The sequence below is a fragment of the Hetaerina americana genome, unplaced genomic scaffold, assembly GCF_022747635.1.
Source record: "Hetaerina americana unplaced genomic scaffold, ioHetAmer1.1.p SCAF_46, whole genome shotgun sequence".
NCBI classification, from domain to species: Eukaryota; Metazoa; Arthropoda; class Insecta; order Odonata; family Calopterygidae; genus Hetaerina; species Hetaerina americana.
Window position 1 is genome coordinate 1,424,640 of NW_027287052.1, and position 21,173 is coordinate 1,445,812.

Consider the following 21,173-nt stretch of genomic DNA (forward strand, 5'->3'; position numbering starts at 1 on the left):
CTTTCCAACTTAGCGAGTAACTTGCAATGAGGGACTTTATCAAAAGCTTTTTTAAAATCTAGAAATATTACATCAACTGGAATATTACTTTCACCGGAATGCATTATATCATGAACAAATAGTGCGAGTTGAGTTTCGCAGGATCTACCTTTACGGAACCCGTGTTGGTTATTTATCAATAAATCTTGGCTATCGAGGTAGCTCATTATGGAACTAACAATGATGTGCTCAAAAATCTTACAGGAGATGGAGGTGAGCGATATTGGCCTATAATTACTGGGGTCCTCCCGGTCTCCATTTTTAAATATGGGCGTCACAGAAGCTATCTTCCAGCCACTTGGCACGCTTTCTTCTGCTAATGATTTCTTAAATATTATATTAAGATAAGGAGCAATTTCAGACGATAGTTCTTTATACACGCGAGCCGGTATCTCATCAGGTCCCGGAGATTTGTTGGGGTCGATATTTTTAAGGAGTAACTCTATTCCGCGGGTGGAAAAGTCGATTGCATGCATTGGTTGTAGAAATGCTTTCGGGAGGTTCTCTGGTGTATTCGGGGAGCATTTGTTGAAAACACTGTGGAAGAATGAGTTTAATATGTTGGCTTTGTCTAAACTACTTGTAACTTTATCCCCTTTTTCGTTGTTCAATGAGTTTACAGTGGACATTTTTCCCTGCACATCCCTGACGTAGGACCAAAACATCTTTGGGTTATCGTTTAAATGTTCACCTAATTTTTTCCTTTTGAATTCCGCTAGCGCCTTCCGGAATGCCTTCTTGGCAGTGGACCTAGATGCTTTGTAATTCTGTACGGTTTCGTTGATTTTATCAGGGGAGGAATCTTTAACCGCGTTTTTCATTCTGGCATGGCACGCCCTTTGCCGTCTTAGTGATTTCCGAACTTCAGAGTTGTACCAACGGGGTTCCTTATTCTCTCTTATATATTTACTAGGTATGAATCTCTGTATTGCTGAACGTGTTATCGCAAGAAAATTATTCCAGGTATCCTCGACACTCCTAGTTTTGCTTAATTCGTCAAATCTAAGAAAGGAACAGTTTAACTCACGTTTTAGGCCATCATGGTCAGCTTTATTGAATAAATAAATTTTTCTCTTAGGTTTGTTAACTTTTTCTACGCTTAGGGAAAATTTAGCGTTTACAGCCCTGTGATCACTGATTCCATCAATAACTCCTACATTTAAGACTCTTTCGGGTATATTAGTAGCTAATAGATCAAGAATGTTCTTTCCCCTTGTTGGTGAAGTGACTAATTGATGTAGGGAATTTGAGGTGAACGTCAAAATGAGGGACTCGCATAAATCCTTGTCTTTACCTCCATTTATAAAACTGTACGAATCCCAATCTACTGTGGGAACATTAAAATCGCCACCGATTATTAATCTATGCTCATTGTTGTGGGATGTAAAGCTTTTTATCTGCCTTTCTAGATCTAGTATTGAGTTAACGCCAGCATGGGGTGGTCTATAATACGCGCAAACATATATTCTTTTCGCACTGGGTATTTTTACTGAGCACCAGACACTTTCTATACAGTTATCAGGAAATAACTCAGCTCTACTGATGGTAGAGTTTTTTACTGCGATAAACATTCCTCCTCCGGCTCTATTCTGTCTGTCGTTTCTATAAACTGTAAAGGACTTGGGAAATATTTCGCTGTCTGCGATATCATCTGTTAACCAACTTTCAGTTCCTATAATGATATCTGATTCTGTGCTATGAATGAGGTGGTGAAATTCCGGTATCTTATTTTTTAGACTTCGGCAGTTAACTACTACTACGGAAATTATTTCTTTGTCTAGAACCTTCTTTGTGTTCGTTGCGGTCTGCTTTCTGGTGATGTTATTTATAAGTCTTTTGGGTGTCTTAATACACGATCGGTCCATATCCTGATAAGTGAATCTTTCTTTTGTCTCATTAGCACTGTACGTAACTCGAGAAATTTCTTTAGGTAACCTAGTATTGTGAGACCCACTAATTGACCTACACTTTATAATATCGTTATCAGGGAAATTTATCTTTAAATTTAAATTTATTCCACTACCTAACCTACTCATTTGCCTAAAAAATATCTACAGTGCTCGAAGATCCTATGAGCCACCCGAACCGACGCCTCAGGGGTGTAGTGGACCCCAGAGCGGTTCAAGGGAGCGCAAGACCCGAGCACCGGTCTCAAGTCCACAAACTCGGCCCCCATGTCCCGACAGAATTTCCACAGCCTTCCGTTTAGAGACTCAATACGACTCCAAACGTAAGCACCGCAGTCAGTCCGCGGGACAATGCTGCATATGGACAGCCGTAAGTCCACACCAGATGCCTCCCGCACACGATCCACTTCGGATATCCACGCGGGTCATTCAATAAGTCCTAAGGAAAAATAGGAAAACGAATTATTTTTGTTAATTTCTTTTATTTTTCGACATTATCTCCTTTAATTTTGATATACTCCTCCCAGCGTTTCTCCAACTTTTTTTAAGCCGTCCAAAAAGTTGAATTTTGGAAGTTCCTCATATAATTGGTATCTGTTTTGGCGATGACCTCCTCGTTCGACGTGATTCATGTCCAAACGGAGCCATTTTTTTAAGTTTGGACATTCAAAGGGTCAGTGGGTGACAAATGTGGTAAATACGGTGGATGTTGTAATAATCCGAACTTTAATTCCAAAATTTTCGCCAATTTTCGAAACTGCGCAGGTGTGCACCCGTGAGCTATGCTGATAAAAGGGAATTTTTTTTCTTTGCGTAAAGAGGAGGTTTTTTTTCTTGATTACTCCATTCAATTGGTACAAAGCGAAGCAATCTTTACTCTCCATTTACGGTTGGTCCTTTTTGCAAGTAAACAATTTAGATGAATCCAGGTGGATTTAAAAAAGGCGTCACGGCGATTACCCTTCCGGCCGATTTCACCGTCTACGCCTTCTAAGGAACCAGATCGCCTTTAGAAACCCACTCTCTCAAACAACTATGCATGTATATGTATGTTTTAGCAGACGGGCGACACACCCAAATGCGTACTAAGTTTCGCGGAAGTACCAAATGCGAGATGAAACTATACGCGGCACATTCTGTACATAAAAAACCATAAACACAGTAATCAACCCGAAGGTCGGTTTTGGTAGGTGATGGCAGAGTTCTTCCAGTACTAAGCCCTATACGGCATGTGAAATTCACACATCAGGGTAGGAGGGCCAGTTCCTTTCCCTGTGCCGGTTATGGTCCTTCCTGTCCCAGGAAGATCTAATACCCGAAAAATGACATAGCTTAGGTGGAGCTGCAGGTGCCCAGAGTGCCTCGCCCAGGAATCGAACCCGGGACCCTCCGGTCAGCAGTCCAACGCTCTACTCCCTGGACTACCGCGACCCACATTCTTAACATATAAGAGAAATTTGGGAATTTTTTAGGAAATACTTTCAACGAAATTTTAACTCCGTTGCTAAATACTGACTCAAAACAATGTTATTGTAAACATTTGTAACAAAGAAAATCATTTCCTATGCCTGATGCGGGAAAAAATACTTATTAGTACGTATTTTTCCAGCGAATCGGTTTGCACTTATAGGCCAACGCTATAACTTGCACCCCTGGCCCCATAATACGTAGAGGCTGATTTTTAGGGCTCATTTTGGAGTGAAAAAAGAGCGCATTATGGGTTGGGAAATATGTGATTTGAATAAATAAAGGTATTTCTAAAGTCTTCCGGAATTAAACCCAGACCATTTGGCCAATAGCCCAGCATTTTACCAATACCTCAATTTTTTTCTAGTTGAAATTAATTTTCCCATTCGTACTCAGCAGTCATTCATTGAAGAGACAACAAATAAACATATTAAAATATTATTATTCTTAGATAATCCACTGGTCAAGGTAGGTTTTGAATGGATTCCACTACCAAATAAATATTTTGTGACTCCTAACAAAACACAACCCAACATCCTATTCCTACAAAAAGCCCCTCTTCATCTCTGTCTACACTTCCTTCCTCCCTTCTTCCCTTCCAACATCTCTATTCTATTCCTGCCCCTTCCTTGTTTGCCTAAAATTCTCCCCTCAATCAGAGTCTTCAACATCCCATATGCAATCAATATGCCCTTCATCCATTTTTCCTGCCTCCATAGGATTTCTCCAAGCAAACCCCCCTCCTCACCCACCATACCTGTGCTAGGTTTGGTCCACATTTGTTTTCCTTTTCACCTTCACATTTCACCTTCTCCACACTCACATTTTAAAAGCCTATGTCTATCACATATATATATATGTATGCTTGATAAAATTTTTCAGTCGAATCATATGTCATGCAATATAAAACAGAATAATTAAAACAGAAAATAATTAACAAAAACCTCTTTTATTAAATTTATGCATTGACCATCTGGTTTTTACAAGAATTCATGAAAGAATATGGTAGGGTGTTGTATACACAGCCAATTGATAGAGTTTCAAATTTATTTGTGAGTACTATTTTTCAACACAAGTAAACAATAATTTTCTTTAAGCGTGTTAGATTACTTAACTGATAAAACACATTTGGCTTAAGTGTATCTAATTTTAAGTTTCTTAACTTATTTAAAGTCGCTCTTGCATTGTATGCACTCTGCCATTAAAAAAAGTTCTTTTTTCAATGACTGATGCATTTCATTGTGACATGAAAGGCATTTCTCATTTTTATAGCATAATATGCAAAATTTGCTAGGTTTTCATCGCGGTTGGAGAGGGGCGGAGGAAAGGAATTTTGGATATCCCTCACATGCTAGCATTTCCCAGGTTTCAACAAAATAGAATCACGTGGAATAAACCCCTCCTCTTCAATCTAAAATTTGCGCCAATGAAGTCAGAAATTCGGGGAATTTTTAGGGACATTTTCCAAAACTTCTGACATTCTGGCATGAGGTTCCCCTCTACTATACCCTTCCACTGCATGATATCCCCACTCTATTCCCACCTAATGACATGCTGCCTCCAGCCAATTTGTCATCCAGCCTCTCACAGTTCTACCTATATCCAATATTTCATGTTATTTTTATTTTAAGGCTCACTGTTTCACTTTATTTAAATGTCTCCATGGATACCCTATAACTGTCCAGTACCCCTTGTAAAAATAAAATCCCTTTGGTATGAATATTTTTCTCATCTTGTGGTCTTGAGCACATGAGATCATCTCGGAGGTTTTGGATTTGGTTTGTTGTTGGCCAACTGCTGGAATTGACCTTTTGTTGTGATCCATACATTTCCAAATTTGAATTCCTTGCCAAATTCTTTGCAGGTCTGGAGAAAAACAGGGTAGAGCTGGGATAGGTGAGCGTTATCAACAGTTGGGAACAGGTGGTGGAGGGTATGGTTACCAAAAGTGACGAGGGAGAACTCCGGAATGCCATTGCACACTTCAACACGGTCCATTACGGCATCTATTTGTGCCAATCCCCAGTCGTTGTCCTTGCGTTCAGCATCCCCAGCATGGAATACCTTAAGGAGAAAATTTAATGAATATCTAAACATATAGTTTTCCACAAAGCCATCGCATTTACATTGATATTCATAATGGAATCTGATCTGGACATGAGCATACCACATATAAACTTTATCTTGTCAACTGGGTATCTTGGCAAAGGCTGTGCACATCCCGGCCAAACTATAAGAGTTTATTCAAAGGCACTGCTTAGACATTCTCTCTAACCCATAAAGGCTAGCAAAAATTTCAATGTCAAGCATCAAAAACCATTAGAGAGAAATGATTAATTTTATTCTGTGGCTGAAACATGACTGGTGCTTAGTTTGACCATCATATCTTAGGTAGCGTATATAATCTGCTTCTGCAAGCATAGAAACATGTGTTCCATCAGGTAACCATGTCTTGGAAGCTTATATTTTATATATAAGAACCATATTGGAAGCTAAATACGCGAACTGAGGCCATAACAACTTTATTTTGCAAAGCACCCTTGGAAGTCATCAGCAGATTAGACTTTCTTGTCATTCCTTGCTATATTGTGTCTCCCCACATCTTCCCAGTGATGTCCCCTCATCACATTTTTTCAATTTGGGAATAGGAATAAGTCGAAGGGGGCAAGATCTGGTGAATAAGGAGGATGATCAAGGATGGTGATTGAATTTTTTTACCAGAAACAGGCAAACAATCAATGCTGAATGTGCAGGTGCATTCTCATGGTGAAGGATGCATCCATTCAAATTTGGTTGCACACAACGCACATGATCTCTCAAACACTTGAGAACTCTAAGGTAGAACTCAGCATTTACTGTTTGTCCTTCAGGAAGATATTCATGATGAACAACACTTCCGACATCAAAGAAAACCAGGAGCATGACTTGGATTTTCAATCGGCTTTTTCTTGATTTTTTGGTTTGAGGTTCATCTTTTGCTTGATCCACTTGATAATGGATCTTTTCTTCAGAGCATTATCACTCTAAACAGCTGTGAACATTTCAGTAATTTATTGATAACATTTAGCACACTTCACCAAAAACTTGATGTTGATTCGCTGCTCCATGATTTCGTCAATTTCCATTTTCAAAAAAACAGTAAAAACAAGGACAACAGATACTAACATAACTGGCACCATGCGCACAGCTCAATGATCAGTCATGCACAGATAGCTTCTTGGGTCTCAGGCAATCAGCGCCACTGGTGGGCTGGGCTATAGTCCGTGTCATGGCCGCCAGATTGCACCATTTCGCGCATTTATTGGATAGACCTTGTATATGTGCCAACCTATTTACTGCTCATTCACTATGATGATATTTCTGTTCAACTTCATGTGTCCAAAAGAGGGAATAGTTCTGTATGACTCAAAATGAGATAAAATCAACACATTTGTTCACAATTTCAGATGAATATATGTTTACTCAGGCAGAATGTGTTGTTGAGGGAAATTACATAACTTATGGTGTTTTGATAAGTTATTAATTAGAGATAAGGTAATATTAACATATTGATGACATCCAAACTGTGACCTATTGTAATTGGTGCTTTTTGATAATGCTTGAATTATCGCTATTGTAAACAATCTGTAAATTTTGTTTTCACTAAAAGTCTGCAAGCGAATCTCATAAGAAAGTCATCATGGGTATATATATTCTGTAAACATGTTCAACTACGTCTTGATATGTTTAACTATGAGCATGGCTATTGTGTGAAATTCATGTATTTGGTGACAAAATCAACATGATGTTCTCTCCCCATGAACCGTTCCATTATTAAACTATTTCAACCCATATTTTGGCCTTGACTGCACTCTTGAATTTATAATCTGACATGCACAGTATTAAATTGTCAAAAATGACACAGTCTTGGAAAGCCTTTAAGGAAACTTGGGTTATTAGTTCAGCCATATTGATATTTGGGAGTTAGGAAGAGTATGAAGCAGAGAGTAAGTTTGAGACATCATCTTACACTGTCAGCATTTGATATGCAAATCTGGTTGTTTTTACCTCAGGATGGTGATGTCCAGCATTGAGCCCAATGTAGCCAAAGAGGAAACTTGACACAAGCACCACTCCCAACCATGTTAAAACAGCACCCGCAATGAAATCGACAGCAAATCCAGTTGATGCCCAGAAAGTTAGAGGTAAAATGAAAGGAACAGCATCTGTCCAGTCTATAGTTCTGGACAAAATCCTTTTAAACTTCTCTGCGTAGAATATTATAAACCATAACAGTGGACTGTAAATCCATGACACGTACCGCAAGATGAATCCTTTCTGTAATTTGAAAAAAATTGAGAAAATATTTTTAGAACACATTGATTACACTTTTTCATTTAGTAAATAAAACAGTTTCTGGCATCACTTGGTGGAATATGTTCATATTGAAATTGAAAAAGACAAGTCACATTCCCCATTATTGTATTTCCCTCACCCCTCTGCCAATTAAACTGACACCAAGCAAACCTTGTCAACAATGTAGTAACTCCTCTCTGCGACTTAATCTCCTGACTAATTACCTAGTGTCGTTCTCCCCATTCACATTAACCATTCCCCCACTCCTCTGCCAACTAACTTTATGCCAAGCAAACCTTTTTCAACATTGTATTAATCCCTCCTCCCAGCCTGCTAATTTATCAATATCGTATTACCAATCCTTCTCCTCTGCCGCCAGCCATAACTTTTAGCCCTCCTCTTCCTACCTCAACCAATCCTTTCCTTCCTCCTTCCTCTTCCCTTCTTCCCAGAGATATACATACTTTGTTTGACCTGTCCATTTTTACTTGACGATGGTATACCATAACGAAACCTAGGTGGTAAATGAAAAATTTTCTTTGTGGAAAAGCCAAGTTGGTTATTTTCAATTTCTTTTTCATTTGGATTGAAATGCATCCAGCAAGGAATTTTGATTGGTAATGGAATAATGAAGATTACAGGGGAGTAAAGGCATAATGGCAGGTAGGGAGATGGAGGAAAAGATTATAAGGCCACAATTTCAGAGTCTAAAAATCATTTGCCTTGACCAGGATTCAAACCCGGATCCCTCAATATCCGGTCGAGTGCTTTAGCCAGTTAAGCTATCGAGATGTTCTCTTAAACTCTGAAATTTTGTGGACTTTAAAGGAACAAGATGCTGTGACGAAATACTGTACATATAACGCCACAGAGTAGTTCGTAGTTTCTTTGGAATTTTTCTGAAGTATAAAAAACCTAAGTGTTTCAAAGTTGGCTTTAACCTCGTGGATTGTGGTACGCCGTGCATGACTACGAATGCCTGTGACATGGTATGCACGGTATTTGGTCACAACATCTTGTTCCTTTAAAATCCCCCAAAATTTCAGAGTTAAAGAGGACGTCTCAATAGCTTAGCTGACAAAAGCATTCGACAGAACATCGAGGGATCCGGGTTCGAATCCCAGTCAAGGCGAATGATTTCTACACTCTGAAATTATTGCATTGAAGTTCATATTAGCGGATGACTCCATTAAAAGTCACTGTTGCGGCATCTCCCGCAGTTTCTATGGAATTAGTATCAGGCAAGTTGGTTGGGATGAAGGTAGGCAGAAAGTAGAGCTGAAAGGCTGTTGGCATTTAATTCACATTTCAAATGATTTACCTCAGCCTAGTTGGTGACATAGCACGTAACATGTTTTTGGGGGAAGAGGAAATAGAACTGGAAATTAATGACTCAGTACCCACCGTAGGCAAGGGCAGCCACTCGACAAAGGGCTCAAACAGGACGACTTCCAGGTCCAATTTGGTGTTGGGATAGAGGTGGTGACTGAGAGCATGGGACACCCTCCAGTCGCGAGAGGACATGAGGGAGAGATCAAAGTATAGCATCCTCAGAGAGTCCTTCTGGTGGAAGAAGTTGTGGCCGCTGATGGTGAGTAGCGTCAGCAGAACTCCACAGGTGACCAATGAGATAACATAGAGGTATAAGTTGCTTGGCACAGGGCTGTCGCAGCAGTTGGTCGCAAGGCAACCGGCAACCAGCATGAAGGTGAGCAGGAGGTCCGCAGCTAACTTGGTGCGAAGGGTTGGGCCAAGGTGCTTGGCAGTGTCCTTGACCTTCAATTGCTTCCTCACCCGGTCTCTCAGGGTGAGGTAGAAGCCATCCTTGGCAAAGGTGTATGTGCTGTTCCTGGGCCCCGATGCCTCCCGAACTCGAAATCGCTCCAGCATCCTGCTCGGCCGCTCCGACAGATGATGACTCTCAAATGCTTCTGTAATATCAGTGCCCTTGTGGTGAGAGGACAGAGGAAGAATGTTTGATATTAAGCAATGAGAATGATAAATGGTTTCACTCCAATGGGAACAGGGATAACCTCTCCCTATCAAGGTTTAGGTTTTGTGCATTAAGCAATAATGTGAATGCTGTTATTTCACCAGTATTTATGAGAGGGTTTTTAGGTTGCAAAAGCACCTAAACATATATGGTGATCTGTAAATTTCAACAAACAATTTCTCTGTTCGTGACCTCATTAATGTGGAATGAATATTGTTGTTTTAAGAATGTTGTGATATTATTAAAATGTGGTTTTGTTACTGCATTATAGTTTGCTAGTCAGAGCAAAATATTTGCAATTGTGGTTGCAGTTTCACAATAAGAGATATTCTAAACATGTAGTCTTCATTTTTCTGATCAAATTCTTCTTCATATGACTCAGTAAGGAGGCAGTTCATTTATTGTAGGCCTAGAGTAGGTAGTTTGTTTACTGGTAATCAAAAGGCTAATTACAACAGTGAAGCACATAATTAGCAAACATGGTACCCTTCATCTTTATTGTCATAGGTTATCGACCTGAGAACTGGTTTGTGACAGCTTCCCAATATATATCGCATTGGCATATGTCAATCTCTTCATTCTTTCATAGCTTCTCCTAATATTCAGCCTAGCCCTCCACCCTCTTTTCCTTTATCCTTTATACTTTAATTATGAACTTCAGGGTGTACTGTCATGCCTCAGGATCTAAATCCAATTAGTTTCACTTTTATTCTCATAAGTTCTCTATTCCATATGATTCTCCCTTCAACCAGCAACAAGTTGAAGTGCCTCTTCATTGAAACAGTGTGATTCTGTATCAAATTTATTTTCATCCTTCACTGGCTGCTGTTATCATCTGTGTCTCACATTTTTATAAAAATAAGTTCCAATACATGAATTTTAATGGTCAGCTTTCTTATACCAAGACTAGTACATAGTATTTGCCTTCAGGAGTTGTGACTTCTGATAGAAGGCCTCCTTCCCCATCCATTCTATACTTACTATTTCCCCTTCCTTCCTTCCTTGGTTGTGATCTTACTTTCTAAATAGAAAACTCGTCCTTTTATTCAAGTATCTAAGTATTGTTATGTTCCTATTTGAAATTTGTTTTCTTTACTTTCACTGCAACTGATTTTGTTGTTTACATTAATGTTTAAGAAGTTACTTTTTCATTTCTTTCAAGAGAGTGGGAGCATTGTTAGCTAATCATTCTTCTGTGTAGGGATAATTTATCATATAAATGTATATATGACTACCCTTCATCAAGACTATCCTGTGGAGCATGGCACTCTATGGTTCTGAGACTTGGAACATTTGAAAAGTGGGCCAGCAAAGAATAGAAGCATTTGATAAATGGTACTGGAGGAGAATGATGAAGATAAAATGGACAGACAAAGTGAGGAACGATTAAGTATATAGAAGAGCAGAAGAGGATAGGACCATATGGAGAACTCTACGTCAAAGAAGAAATAGAGGGATGGACACACATTGAGGCACAATGAATTAAGATTAGGAATATAATAGAAGGAAAAATAGAAGGGAAGATTCTATGATGAAGACCAAGAGACATGTACATTTGACAAAGTAAGAAGGACATAAAACAGAGAAGGTATCAATGATTGAGGGAATTGACATGAAATAGAGTAGAATGGAGGGCTACAGTGAACCAAACCTAGGATTAAAATACTGATGATGATTACCCTTGTTCAGTTCATGTTAGGTATTTCTGCTTATATTTATTTATTTATTTATTTGCCTGAGGATCTGGGTACATTCATGTTCCAAGATATACGGTACGTCAAAGATCTTAACATAAAATACAATACATTGTTACATATTCAGAAACTCATCAATCGTGTAGAATAAGTGTAGCATGAAAAAGTCCCTCACTTTGAATTTAAAGGTGGACATTTTTTCTATGCTCTTTATAACCAGAGGAAGGTTATTATATAATAAGAGTCCCATGTTATGGGGGGAAAAGTAGACTTGCAAGTTCTGATGAAGTTCACATGTAGATGACTGCAGGTCCTGGTATAATGATTGTGAATGCTATTGTTAGTGGTATATAATGAGATATGGCGTTTAGCATAAACAATAGCACTTAGCATATACACACAGGGAAGAGGGAGAATACAAAGTTTTTTGAAAAGGGGGCGACATGGAGCTCTGAGGGGTGCATTGTACATTAGTCTTAGTATCCTCTTTTGGATTTTAAATACAACATGAGCACAGGGTAATGGGCCCCAAAAAAGAATACTAAAAATTACGTGGGCATAAAACTCACCATAATAGATAGACATAAGCGCTTCATTATTTACAGTTTGCCTGATAGAACGTACCAAATAGCACACTGAACAGAGTTTTCGGCGTAAACTAGAAATATGGCTTTCCCAGTTTAGTCTACTATCCAGGGTAACACCCAGGAAGGAGGCATTATCACTCCTTGGAATAATCACATTGTCAAAAGACACTGAAATATCTGTTAGAGGCTTATTTTTATTTACAAAGTATGTTAAATTTGTTTTTTCCTTATTAATATGAAGAAAATTACGATCACACCACTCTTGCAAAAGGTGGATAGTTTTGTTAGCACTTGATACGAGGCCGTTGATTGAAGAGGCAGACACTAAGACATTTGTGTCATCGGCATACAGGATGGGAAGTGTATTAGGTACAGAATTAAGCATCCTTGGGAGGTCATTTATGTATATGAGAAAAACCACTGGGCCAAGAACAGATCCCTGGGGAATCCCACAGGATATTGTTTTTGCAGGCGATACATGAGATATTCCATCTTTCATAACACTTACACTCTGTTATCTGTTGTTTAGAAAAGATTTAATCCAATTATATGGAGTACCTCTTATGCCAGATTCTTGAAGTTTCAGCAATAACATATGGTGATTGACACAATCAAAGGCCATGGAGAAATCAAATAATAAAACAAGAGATTCCAGTTTATTGTCTAGGTCAGACAATATTTTGTTTATACAATGGTAGGTAGCAGTGGTAGTGGACATGGATTTTCTAAATCCATGCTGGTAGGTTGATAACAGTTTGTGCGATTCCAGGTATGATATTAATTGAGAATAAAACACTAATTCAAAAATTTTACCGAATTGATTGAGTATAGATATTGGACGATAAGAACTCATGTGCTGTTTATTTCCTTTACCTTTATAAAGGGGGATGACTTTGGTGCTTTTAAGAGATGATGGAAACTGACCTAGCCTAAGAGATTCATTGACTAAGAATAATAGAGGGGGTTTAATGACATCAAAGGATTTTTTAATGATGATAAAAGGAATGCCATCTGGACCAGAGGTGTACCTATTTCCCATTTTGTTTAAGATATTAGTTAATTCAATGTCAGAGCATGGGCGGAGAAATAGGGAATTACATTGGCTTGATGTTTGTCTATGAAAGCTTTGTTGAGTCACGTTGGGTGACTGGTGAGAAGTGAAAAAGTCATTAAAAGCCATGGCAATAGCAGAACTGTCCTCAAGTTTGTTACCTTGAGAGTCCAGTAACCTGAGATTGGGGGTTAATGATTTAGGAAATTTTGACTCCTTGATAATTTTCCATATTTCTTTTGATCTATTTCCAGCATTATATATTCTACGATCATTAAAAGTTCTTTTTGCATTACGAAGAAGACATTTGTAATTCTTTCTCATTGCCTTATATTCGAGAGGTTCAATAGGCATCGATCTGTTTTTGTAATGGAGAGCCATGTTTTTCATGACTCTGGATGCATACTGGATTTCATCAGTGACCCATGACTTTCTGCCCTTAGACAGAGACGAATTTTTAATTTTAACGGGTAATACAGGAAAACAAAAATCAAAATAGGATAAATAGGTTGAGTAAAAACAATTAAAACCATCTTCAAAGGAGCTCATGGAGTAAACATTGGTCCAATCATGAGACATAAGCAAATTGCAGAAAGCATTTACATCCTCATCAGAGAACTTTCTCCTGTATTTTGTTATAATCTTGTCGGAGGCCTTAATGCAGAATGTGGAGAGTAATGGATAGTGGTCAGAGATATGGGATATTATAACCTTGGTTTTCACGAATCGATAATCAATATTTGTAAAAATATTATCAATGGCCGATGCAGAATCGATGCAATCGTTGGTATCACTAAAGACAATTTCATAAATGAGTTACGTAAGTTGATGATTATATGAAAGAAAGTGTGTGAATACTAATGTATAGAATAAATGGGATACATGTATTTTGATGGCAAAAATTATGTATTTAAGTTTGAATTATTACACTGTCCTACGTATTAACCAAATTTGGCCCCAACTGTTTTTTTTAATTTCCAAACTTAAAGTAATAGCTCAATGAAAAATGATCCACATTGAACAAGGAGGTAATTACCAACACCTATTTTGAGGACCTTCTGAAATCCTACTTTTTGAATGGCTTTAAAAGGTAGAAGAAATGCCGAGAAAAGTGTATCAAGCGAAAAGGAGATTATGTTGAAAAATGAAAAAAAAAAATCTGCCCAAAATAATTTATTTTTGTTTTTAATTAGTGAATGACTCATACAATAATACATTCCCCTGTGCTTTGTATGGAGAAAGTTAGAAGAGATATGGTTTCTCAGAGAAATGGGGAGTGCTCATAGGGTGCTGGTCTTAGTGGTGGGAGATGTGCGATCGGAAGGGGCACCAACCTTGGTGAGTGTGAGCCAGTCAGCACCCCCTGGGTGGATTTTGACAAAATCCGTGAGGTCGTAGAGTTGATTGTGTATCCGCCAGAGGTCGCCCGTGCTGTCGTCATTCCGCTTCCCGACCAGCCACATGTCGGCCCCTTTAAAGCCCCCTTCCCGGTACGAGGGGGCATCCCACAGCGGTGGTGGCATTCTCTGTTTCCCCCCATCGGGCTCCGGATCCCTCGGCGACATCAGAACCACAAGAATGGCAGAGAGAGTGAAGAAACCCTGGAAAAGAAGGCATACATGGCTGGAATGTTGCGATGCAAGATGAATGCAGAGAGGAGCTTGCCAATTTGATTTGTGGAGCCAACATGACTAATGTATGTATAGACAGTAGCATGCCATGCAAGGACGGAGGTTCCAATCTGAACCCCTGCATTATGCATTTAGAAACAAATACTTACATATGTACTAGATTCGAGCTGAATACAAAATAAATACAATGTAAAAACACAGATGTAAACATACAAAAAATACACAAACGTAAATACACACAGGATGATTTCTTCGGTTCAGATCGGTTAGCTTGTCAACTTGGAAGGCACTTCTGGACCCCTTCATTGTCTATACTGCCCGCGAGCAATTCATTCCTTCCATTCCTCCAATTCGCCATTTTCACATGCACACTCTTTTCAGCATATGTGATTTAACTCCCATGCATCCTCCCAATCTCATCAAAGCAAACTCACATCTTATGCACACGTAAGATGCATCATGTAACCGAATCTTACCCATTTTGGTGATGTACAAGCTTGAATATTTCGCTAATGTGCCTATACTATAATAATATGTACCTGTAATATACTACCCCGTCCAATAAATACGTGAACTGAGGCCATAAAAACTTTATTTTGCAAAATTTAATCTACATCGATTTTGTCCCCTTCAAAGTAATCTCCATTCGTTGCCATGCACTTATTCCATCTTCTTTTCCACTGCTTAAAAGCACCCTTGGAAGTCATCGGCAGTTAGAATTTTTAGTTTGCTCGCCGTTTCTTGCTTTATTGCGTCCACATCTTCCCAATTATGTCCCCTCATCACATTTTTATATTTTGGGAATAGGAAAAAACCGCAGGAGGCTCGATCTGGCGAATAAGGAGAATGATCAAGGATGGTGATTGATTTTTTTACCAGAAACTGACGAGCATTCAACGCTGAATGTGCAGGTGCATTGTCATGGGGAAGGATCCGTCCATCGCCTTGAGTCAAATTTGGTCACACACGGCGCATGCGATCTCTCAAACGCTTGAGAACTGTAAGGTAGAACTCAGCATTAACTGTTTGTCCTTCAAGAATAAATTCATGATGAACGACACCTTTGACATCAAAGGAAACAAGGAGCTAGACTTCGATTTTCGATCGGTTTGCTCCTGATTTTTTGATTTGATTTAATCCACGTGAAAACGGATGTTTTCTTCAGAGCAATATCATCGTAAATAGTTGTCAACACCTCAGTAATTTATTGATACCTTTCACCGCACATCACTAAAAAACTTGATGTTGATTCGTTGCTTCGAGATTTCGTCAATTTCCATTTTGGGCAACCAGTAAAACAAGGACAAACAAAACTTAAATAACTGGCACCATGCGCACAGCTCGACGATCCGTCAAGAAGAGATTGCCCATTGGGTCTCAGGCAACTAGCGCCGCTAATGGGCGGGGCTATAGTCAGCGTCATGGCCGCCAGATTGTACCAGTTCGCGCATTTATTGCACAGACCACGTACCCTTAGGATCTCTTATAAATTACAGCCTCTTTTGCATTTTCAGTTTTCATCATTCTTTGCAATCCTTGCAATTGTCTTGATGATAAGCCTTTGTTGAATGTTAATCAGTCCATGGTGTTGGCTTCAGAGATCATAAAGATATCAATTATTAAGAAAAGTAATTAAAACGTAGGAATATATATATATACTATATATATATATATATATATATATATATATATATATATATATATATATATATATATATATATATATATATATATATATATATATATATATATATATATATATATACACTCTTTGCGAAAGAATCGGGGCACTTGGCGACATAGTAAACCCACGGATATCAGGATAAATTACGTTTCCTCAATAGCTCAAGCGGTAAGAGCATCCGTCCGGCAAGCGGAAAGATCCGGTGTTCGCATCCCGGTCAAGGAAATATGTTCACTCTTGTGATCAGTTCGATTCCGCCTTCCCCACCTCTCCTGTATTCGTCCTTTATGTGTGATCCTATCCGTTTTCCTTTTATCTATTTCCATGTGAAAGAATATATACACTATATATATACACATATACATATATATATATATATATATATATATATATATATATTTATTTATATATATATATATATGTATGTGTGTATAGATGTTTAATCTAATCCGTGACCTCTTCCCAATTATCAATAACACTCAGTCCACATCACTTTTATTCCCACACTGTCCCTCTGTTTCGTTTAAACGCCCGTCGAACCTGCGAGACATCTTTAAGTCCACAAATCCAACTTCAAGCACCCCCGTCTCTCCCCCGCCCCTATCCGCACCATGCAACCGCCCACGCTGCAAATGCTGTCATCTTTTAAGACCCTCCCCCTCACTCAGTACCAACTCCCAACCACTCGCCACCTGTACCTCAAAAAATATTATATAGTATATCGCCTCTCCTGTAACTTCTGCCCTGCCTTCTACGTGGGCGAATGCACGACCGCACTTTCCCTCCGCATGAATAACCACCGATATTCCACCAAATCTCCCACCTTTCTTAATTATCCCATCCCTACTCACACCGCTTCCCACAACCAATCTTTTGACGACTGCTTCTCTGTTTCGGTGATTGAAATCCTTCCCAAATCTGCGAGTATAATAGAGGTGAGAACCCGCGAGATGGCGCATATCTGGGTGGCCCAATCATTCAAACCGCCCGGGCTGAACCAAGCCCACTGAATGCATCAATTGGCTGCCTACATATCCCCCCCACCCCCTTGTTCATTTCCTATTGGTCCCTTTACCTCTCCTTCCCCCACCTCTCCCCCGCACATCCTCTCCGCTCTTCCCCGAGAACGCCATTCTGAAGACGACAGCCGTGCTGTCGAAACGTAAAATAACAAATTGTGAGTGTCCTTTCTTTGTGTCTCTATATTCTAAAAATCTACATCTGTGTTTTTATATATTTGTATATATATATATATATATATATATATATATATATATGTTCCTGTCCCTTTTCCTTATATCTGTTTCTGTATATATATATATATATATATATATATATATATATATATATATATATACACGCACACTTCCGTATTTAGAACCACTGTCTTCAACAGCGCCTCATGAAAACCTTTTTCCGCATTAGCCTCTCTTACAGTGCATAAGCATCCCTCCCTCCTCAATGTTTCATTCAATGATTGTTACAAGGTGTCTATTAATGCCTCCCTTCCCTCTGCTGACACACCGCTGTAACTCAAAACCCTCGCGAAAGCATGCATCTGGCTCCTTGGCGCCTGGCCTGAGCCTTTCCCACTAGGGGATTTCTTTCCCGTCTCCCTCTACCCTTCCCAATCACCCCCAAAACCGTCCCTCCCCCTTCCCACTCTTTTGTACGTCTACCTACTATGCCTATCCTGTTTCAAACCCATATCTTTTCCTTCCTTCTATTGAGAAAGGTGGGTCGGGACTCAGTAATATTTCAACACACACACACGCACATACCATACATCGGGCGCCCGGTGGATTTAAAGCCGGTTTTGAAAGGCCCACGCCCGACACGATCGCGAAGGAAGGGAAACATTTGCCCGGCCGGTCTTCACCGAAGAAACAACTTTTTTTTTATGAAATGAAAATTGAAAAAATATACATAATTCATGTATATATGTTTGTATTTTTATAAATGCCTTCACTATACATACAAAAATGACGGGGTAGACCTATGGCGTCGAGGGCCGTTGGTTCGAGGCCCGTAATTGACGGGAAATTTTCAGCTTGAAAAAAAATTATTTTTTTCGGAACGGGACCACCACACATTAGCAGGAAAACCACAAGGATGGTATTTCGGGACGAGGCAACGAGAAATGCAGACTCCGGCTAAAAAGCTACCCTGAACCCATGGTGAAAGGCAGCAGTTTCACCTTTAGGCACTGATGGCGCAGACCGGGTGGGTCAGCCCGGCATCACCTTCGGCCGGGAGTGAAATTCACGATATCGGCCTCAGTACTACGACGCGTAAGGCAACGGAAAACCACCACGTTATTCTCCCTAGAATAGACAGCCTTGCACTCAAATGTAGCCTAATAGAAAGAGACGGGCGGCAGTAAAACAATCCTAAGATTGAAATAAGTCTGACCTGAAGAAGGCCTCAGAGAAGGCTGAAAGCTCAAACAATCTACAAAATGAGTATATTAGTGTCCTTTTAGGCGTAATCTGTCTGTTTTATTTTGTGTTCTATTTTGCCATCCAAATGTTATATATACATATGAATGTGTGTATATATATGTATGTATGTGTGTGTATATATATATAATATATATTTATATATGTATGTATGTATGTATGTATATATATGTAAATATATATATATATATATATATATATATATATATATATATATATATATATATATAGAAACAAATATAAGGAAAAGGGATAGGAACACACATAAAGGACGAACACAGGAGAGGTGGGGAAGGCGGAATCCAGCAGATCACGAATGTAAAAGTATTTCCTATACCGGGATTTGAACTCAGGATCTTTCCACTTGCAGGGCGGAGGCTCTAAAACCACTTGAGCTATTCAGGAAACGTAAATTATACTGAGATCTGCGATGCTTTCCTTTGGTGAGTGAAACAGCTCCCTAACGCCATCTCTTGGCCAAAGAATCGGGGCACTTGGTTGCATAAAGCATCGCCAAAAGGAAGGAATACAAACAGGCGGTAGAGGAAATCATGGAGGATGGTGAAGAGCTAAGTACTATCGAAGAGAAATGGGAAAGTATCAAGAAAGGGTTGTCCAAAGCCGCAAAAGACACTATTGGAACCGTTAACGCTAAAAGGACTAGGAAACCATGGATCACGGATGAGATGATTACAAAGATGGATGAGCGGAGAAAATGGAAGAACGTAAATATAGAGTTAGGCAAATGAAGTACAAAGAATTGAACAATAAATTGAGGCAGGCAACAAATAAAGCTAAAGAAGCATGGTGGAAGACGCAGTGGGAGGATATGGAAAGTCTGCAGAGGAAGGGTGAAATCGGTGCGCTGTATAGCAAAATCTTTATCGGGAAGTAAGAAAGGGAGATCTATGCTATTAGTTAGAGATAAGGCGGGTAAGGTAATAGTCGACACAGGAAAGGTCCAAGAGAGATGGAAGGAGTATATAAAAGAACTGTATAGTAAAGAACTTCGACCAACAAAGTTAGACATAGAAAAGGAACATGACGTAGAGGAAGATAGCTTAGGTCCAGGCATAGTCGACGATGAGATAGAAAGGGCATCACGGGAGATGAAAGTAAATAAGGCCGTGGGGGTGGATAACATTCCCGCGGAACTGTTGAAATGTTTAGGAAAATTTGGGAGGAAGAGGCTATATGGGCTGATTCGTAGTATTTATGAGGAGGGAATCTGGCCGGAAGACTTTGTGAGATCAGTTTCAGTTGGAATTCCGAAAAAGGTAAAGGCTACATCGTGTGAGGACTACAGGACAATAAGTTTGATATCCCACGCAGCTAAAGTTGTCCTCAGGATGATAAAAAAGGATAGAGAGTAGGGCAAATGATTACTTAGGGGATGACCAGTTTAGGTTTAGGAAGGGGAGAGGTACGCGTGATGCCATTGCAGTAATGAGATTATTAATCGAGAGGAATATAGAACACAACCAGGAGGTATTTGCCTGTTTCGTAGATTTCGAAACAGCATTTGATAGAGTGAATTGGGAAAAACTAATGAGTATATTGAAGAAAATACGAATAGATTGGAGGGAAAGGAGGTTTATCCGCAACCTGTACATGTCTCAGACTGCTCAGGTGCGAGTGGGGAACGGGGATTCCGGATGGGCAGTGTTAGGAAGGGGTCTTTCCCATTATCACCGTTGCTGTTCAATCTGTATGTTGAGGAAATGAAAGAGGCATGGGAAGAACTGGAGGTAGGAATGAAAGTCGGTGGAGAATTCGTAAAATCACTTAGGTTTGCTGATGACCAAGCTTTAGTTTGTCAGTCAGCCAAGGGGCTGCAAGCATTGCTGAGTGAATTGGAAATTCAGTGCGACAGGTATGGGATGAGAATCAATATTAATAAAACAAAGGTTATGCGATTTCCTAGAAAGAAAAAGGCTATGCTAAACATTAACATGGGAGGGCAAAAACTAGATCAGGTAGAACAGTTTACGTATCTCGGTAGTGTTTTGGGCCAACACGGTCAAAGTGGTAGGGACGTAAGGAGAAGAATTGCGCTAGGCAGAGAGGCTTTCACAAGGAGGAGGGAGTTGATGGCATGGACGTTGAGTAAGGATGTTAAGAAAAGACTCGTTAAAACTTTGATATGGAGCGTAGCTATGTACTCAAGTGGTTAAGAGCCTCCGCTCGGCAAGTGGAAAGATCCGGAGCTCAAATTCCGGTCTAGGAAATATTTTTGCATTCGTGATCTGCTTGATTCCGCCTTTCCCACCTCTCCTGGGTTCGTCCGTTATGTGTGTTCCTATCCCTTTTCCTTGTATCTGTTTCT

General features: G+C 39.5%; 1 protein-coding gene across 3 annotated transcripts in view; it reads right to left on the reverse strand.

Annotated features, from left to right (window-relative positions):
• Positions 1-4,343: 4,343 nt before the first annotated feature.
• The window catches only part of LOC139693314 (cytochrome b5-related protein-like), a 40,864-nt gene continuing 24,034 nt past the window's right edge, over positions 4,344-21,173 (reverse strand). For all 3 annotated transcript variants that reach the window (XM_071591427.1, XM_071591428.1, XM_071591429.1), the window contains exons 2-5: positions 14,408-14,674; positions 9,153-9,695; positions 7,461-7,730; positions 4,344-5,477 (exon numbers count right to left, since the gene is read on the reverse strand). In XM_071591427.1, the coding sequence (XP_071447528.1) occupies positions 5,169-5,477; positions 7,461-7,730; positions 9,153-9,695; positions 14,408-14,638 (1,353 nt within the window). In that variant the 5' untranslated portion in view covers positions 14,639-14,674 and the 3' untranslated portion in view covers positions 4,344-5,168. The remainder of the gene's footprint in view (positions 5,478-7,460; positions 7,731-9,152; positions 9,696-14,407; positions 14,675-21,173) is intronic.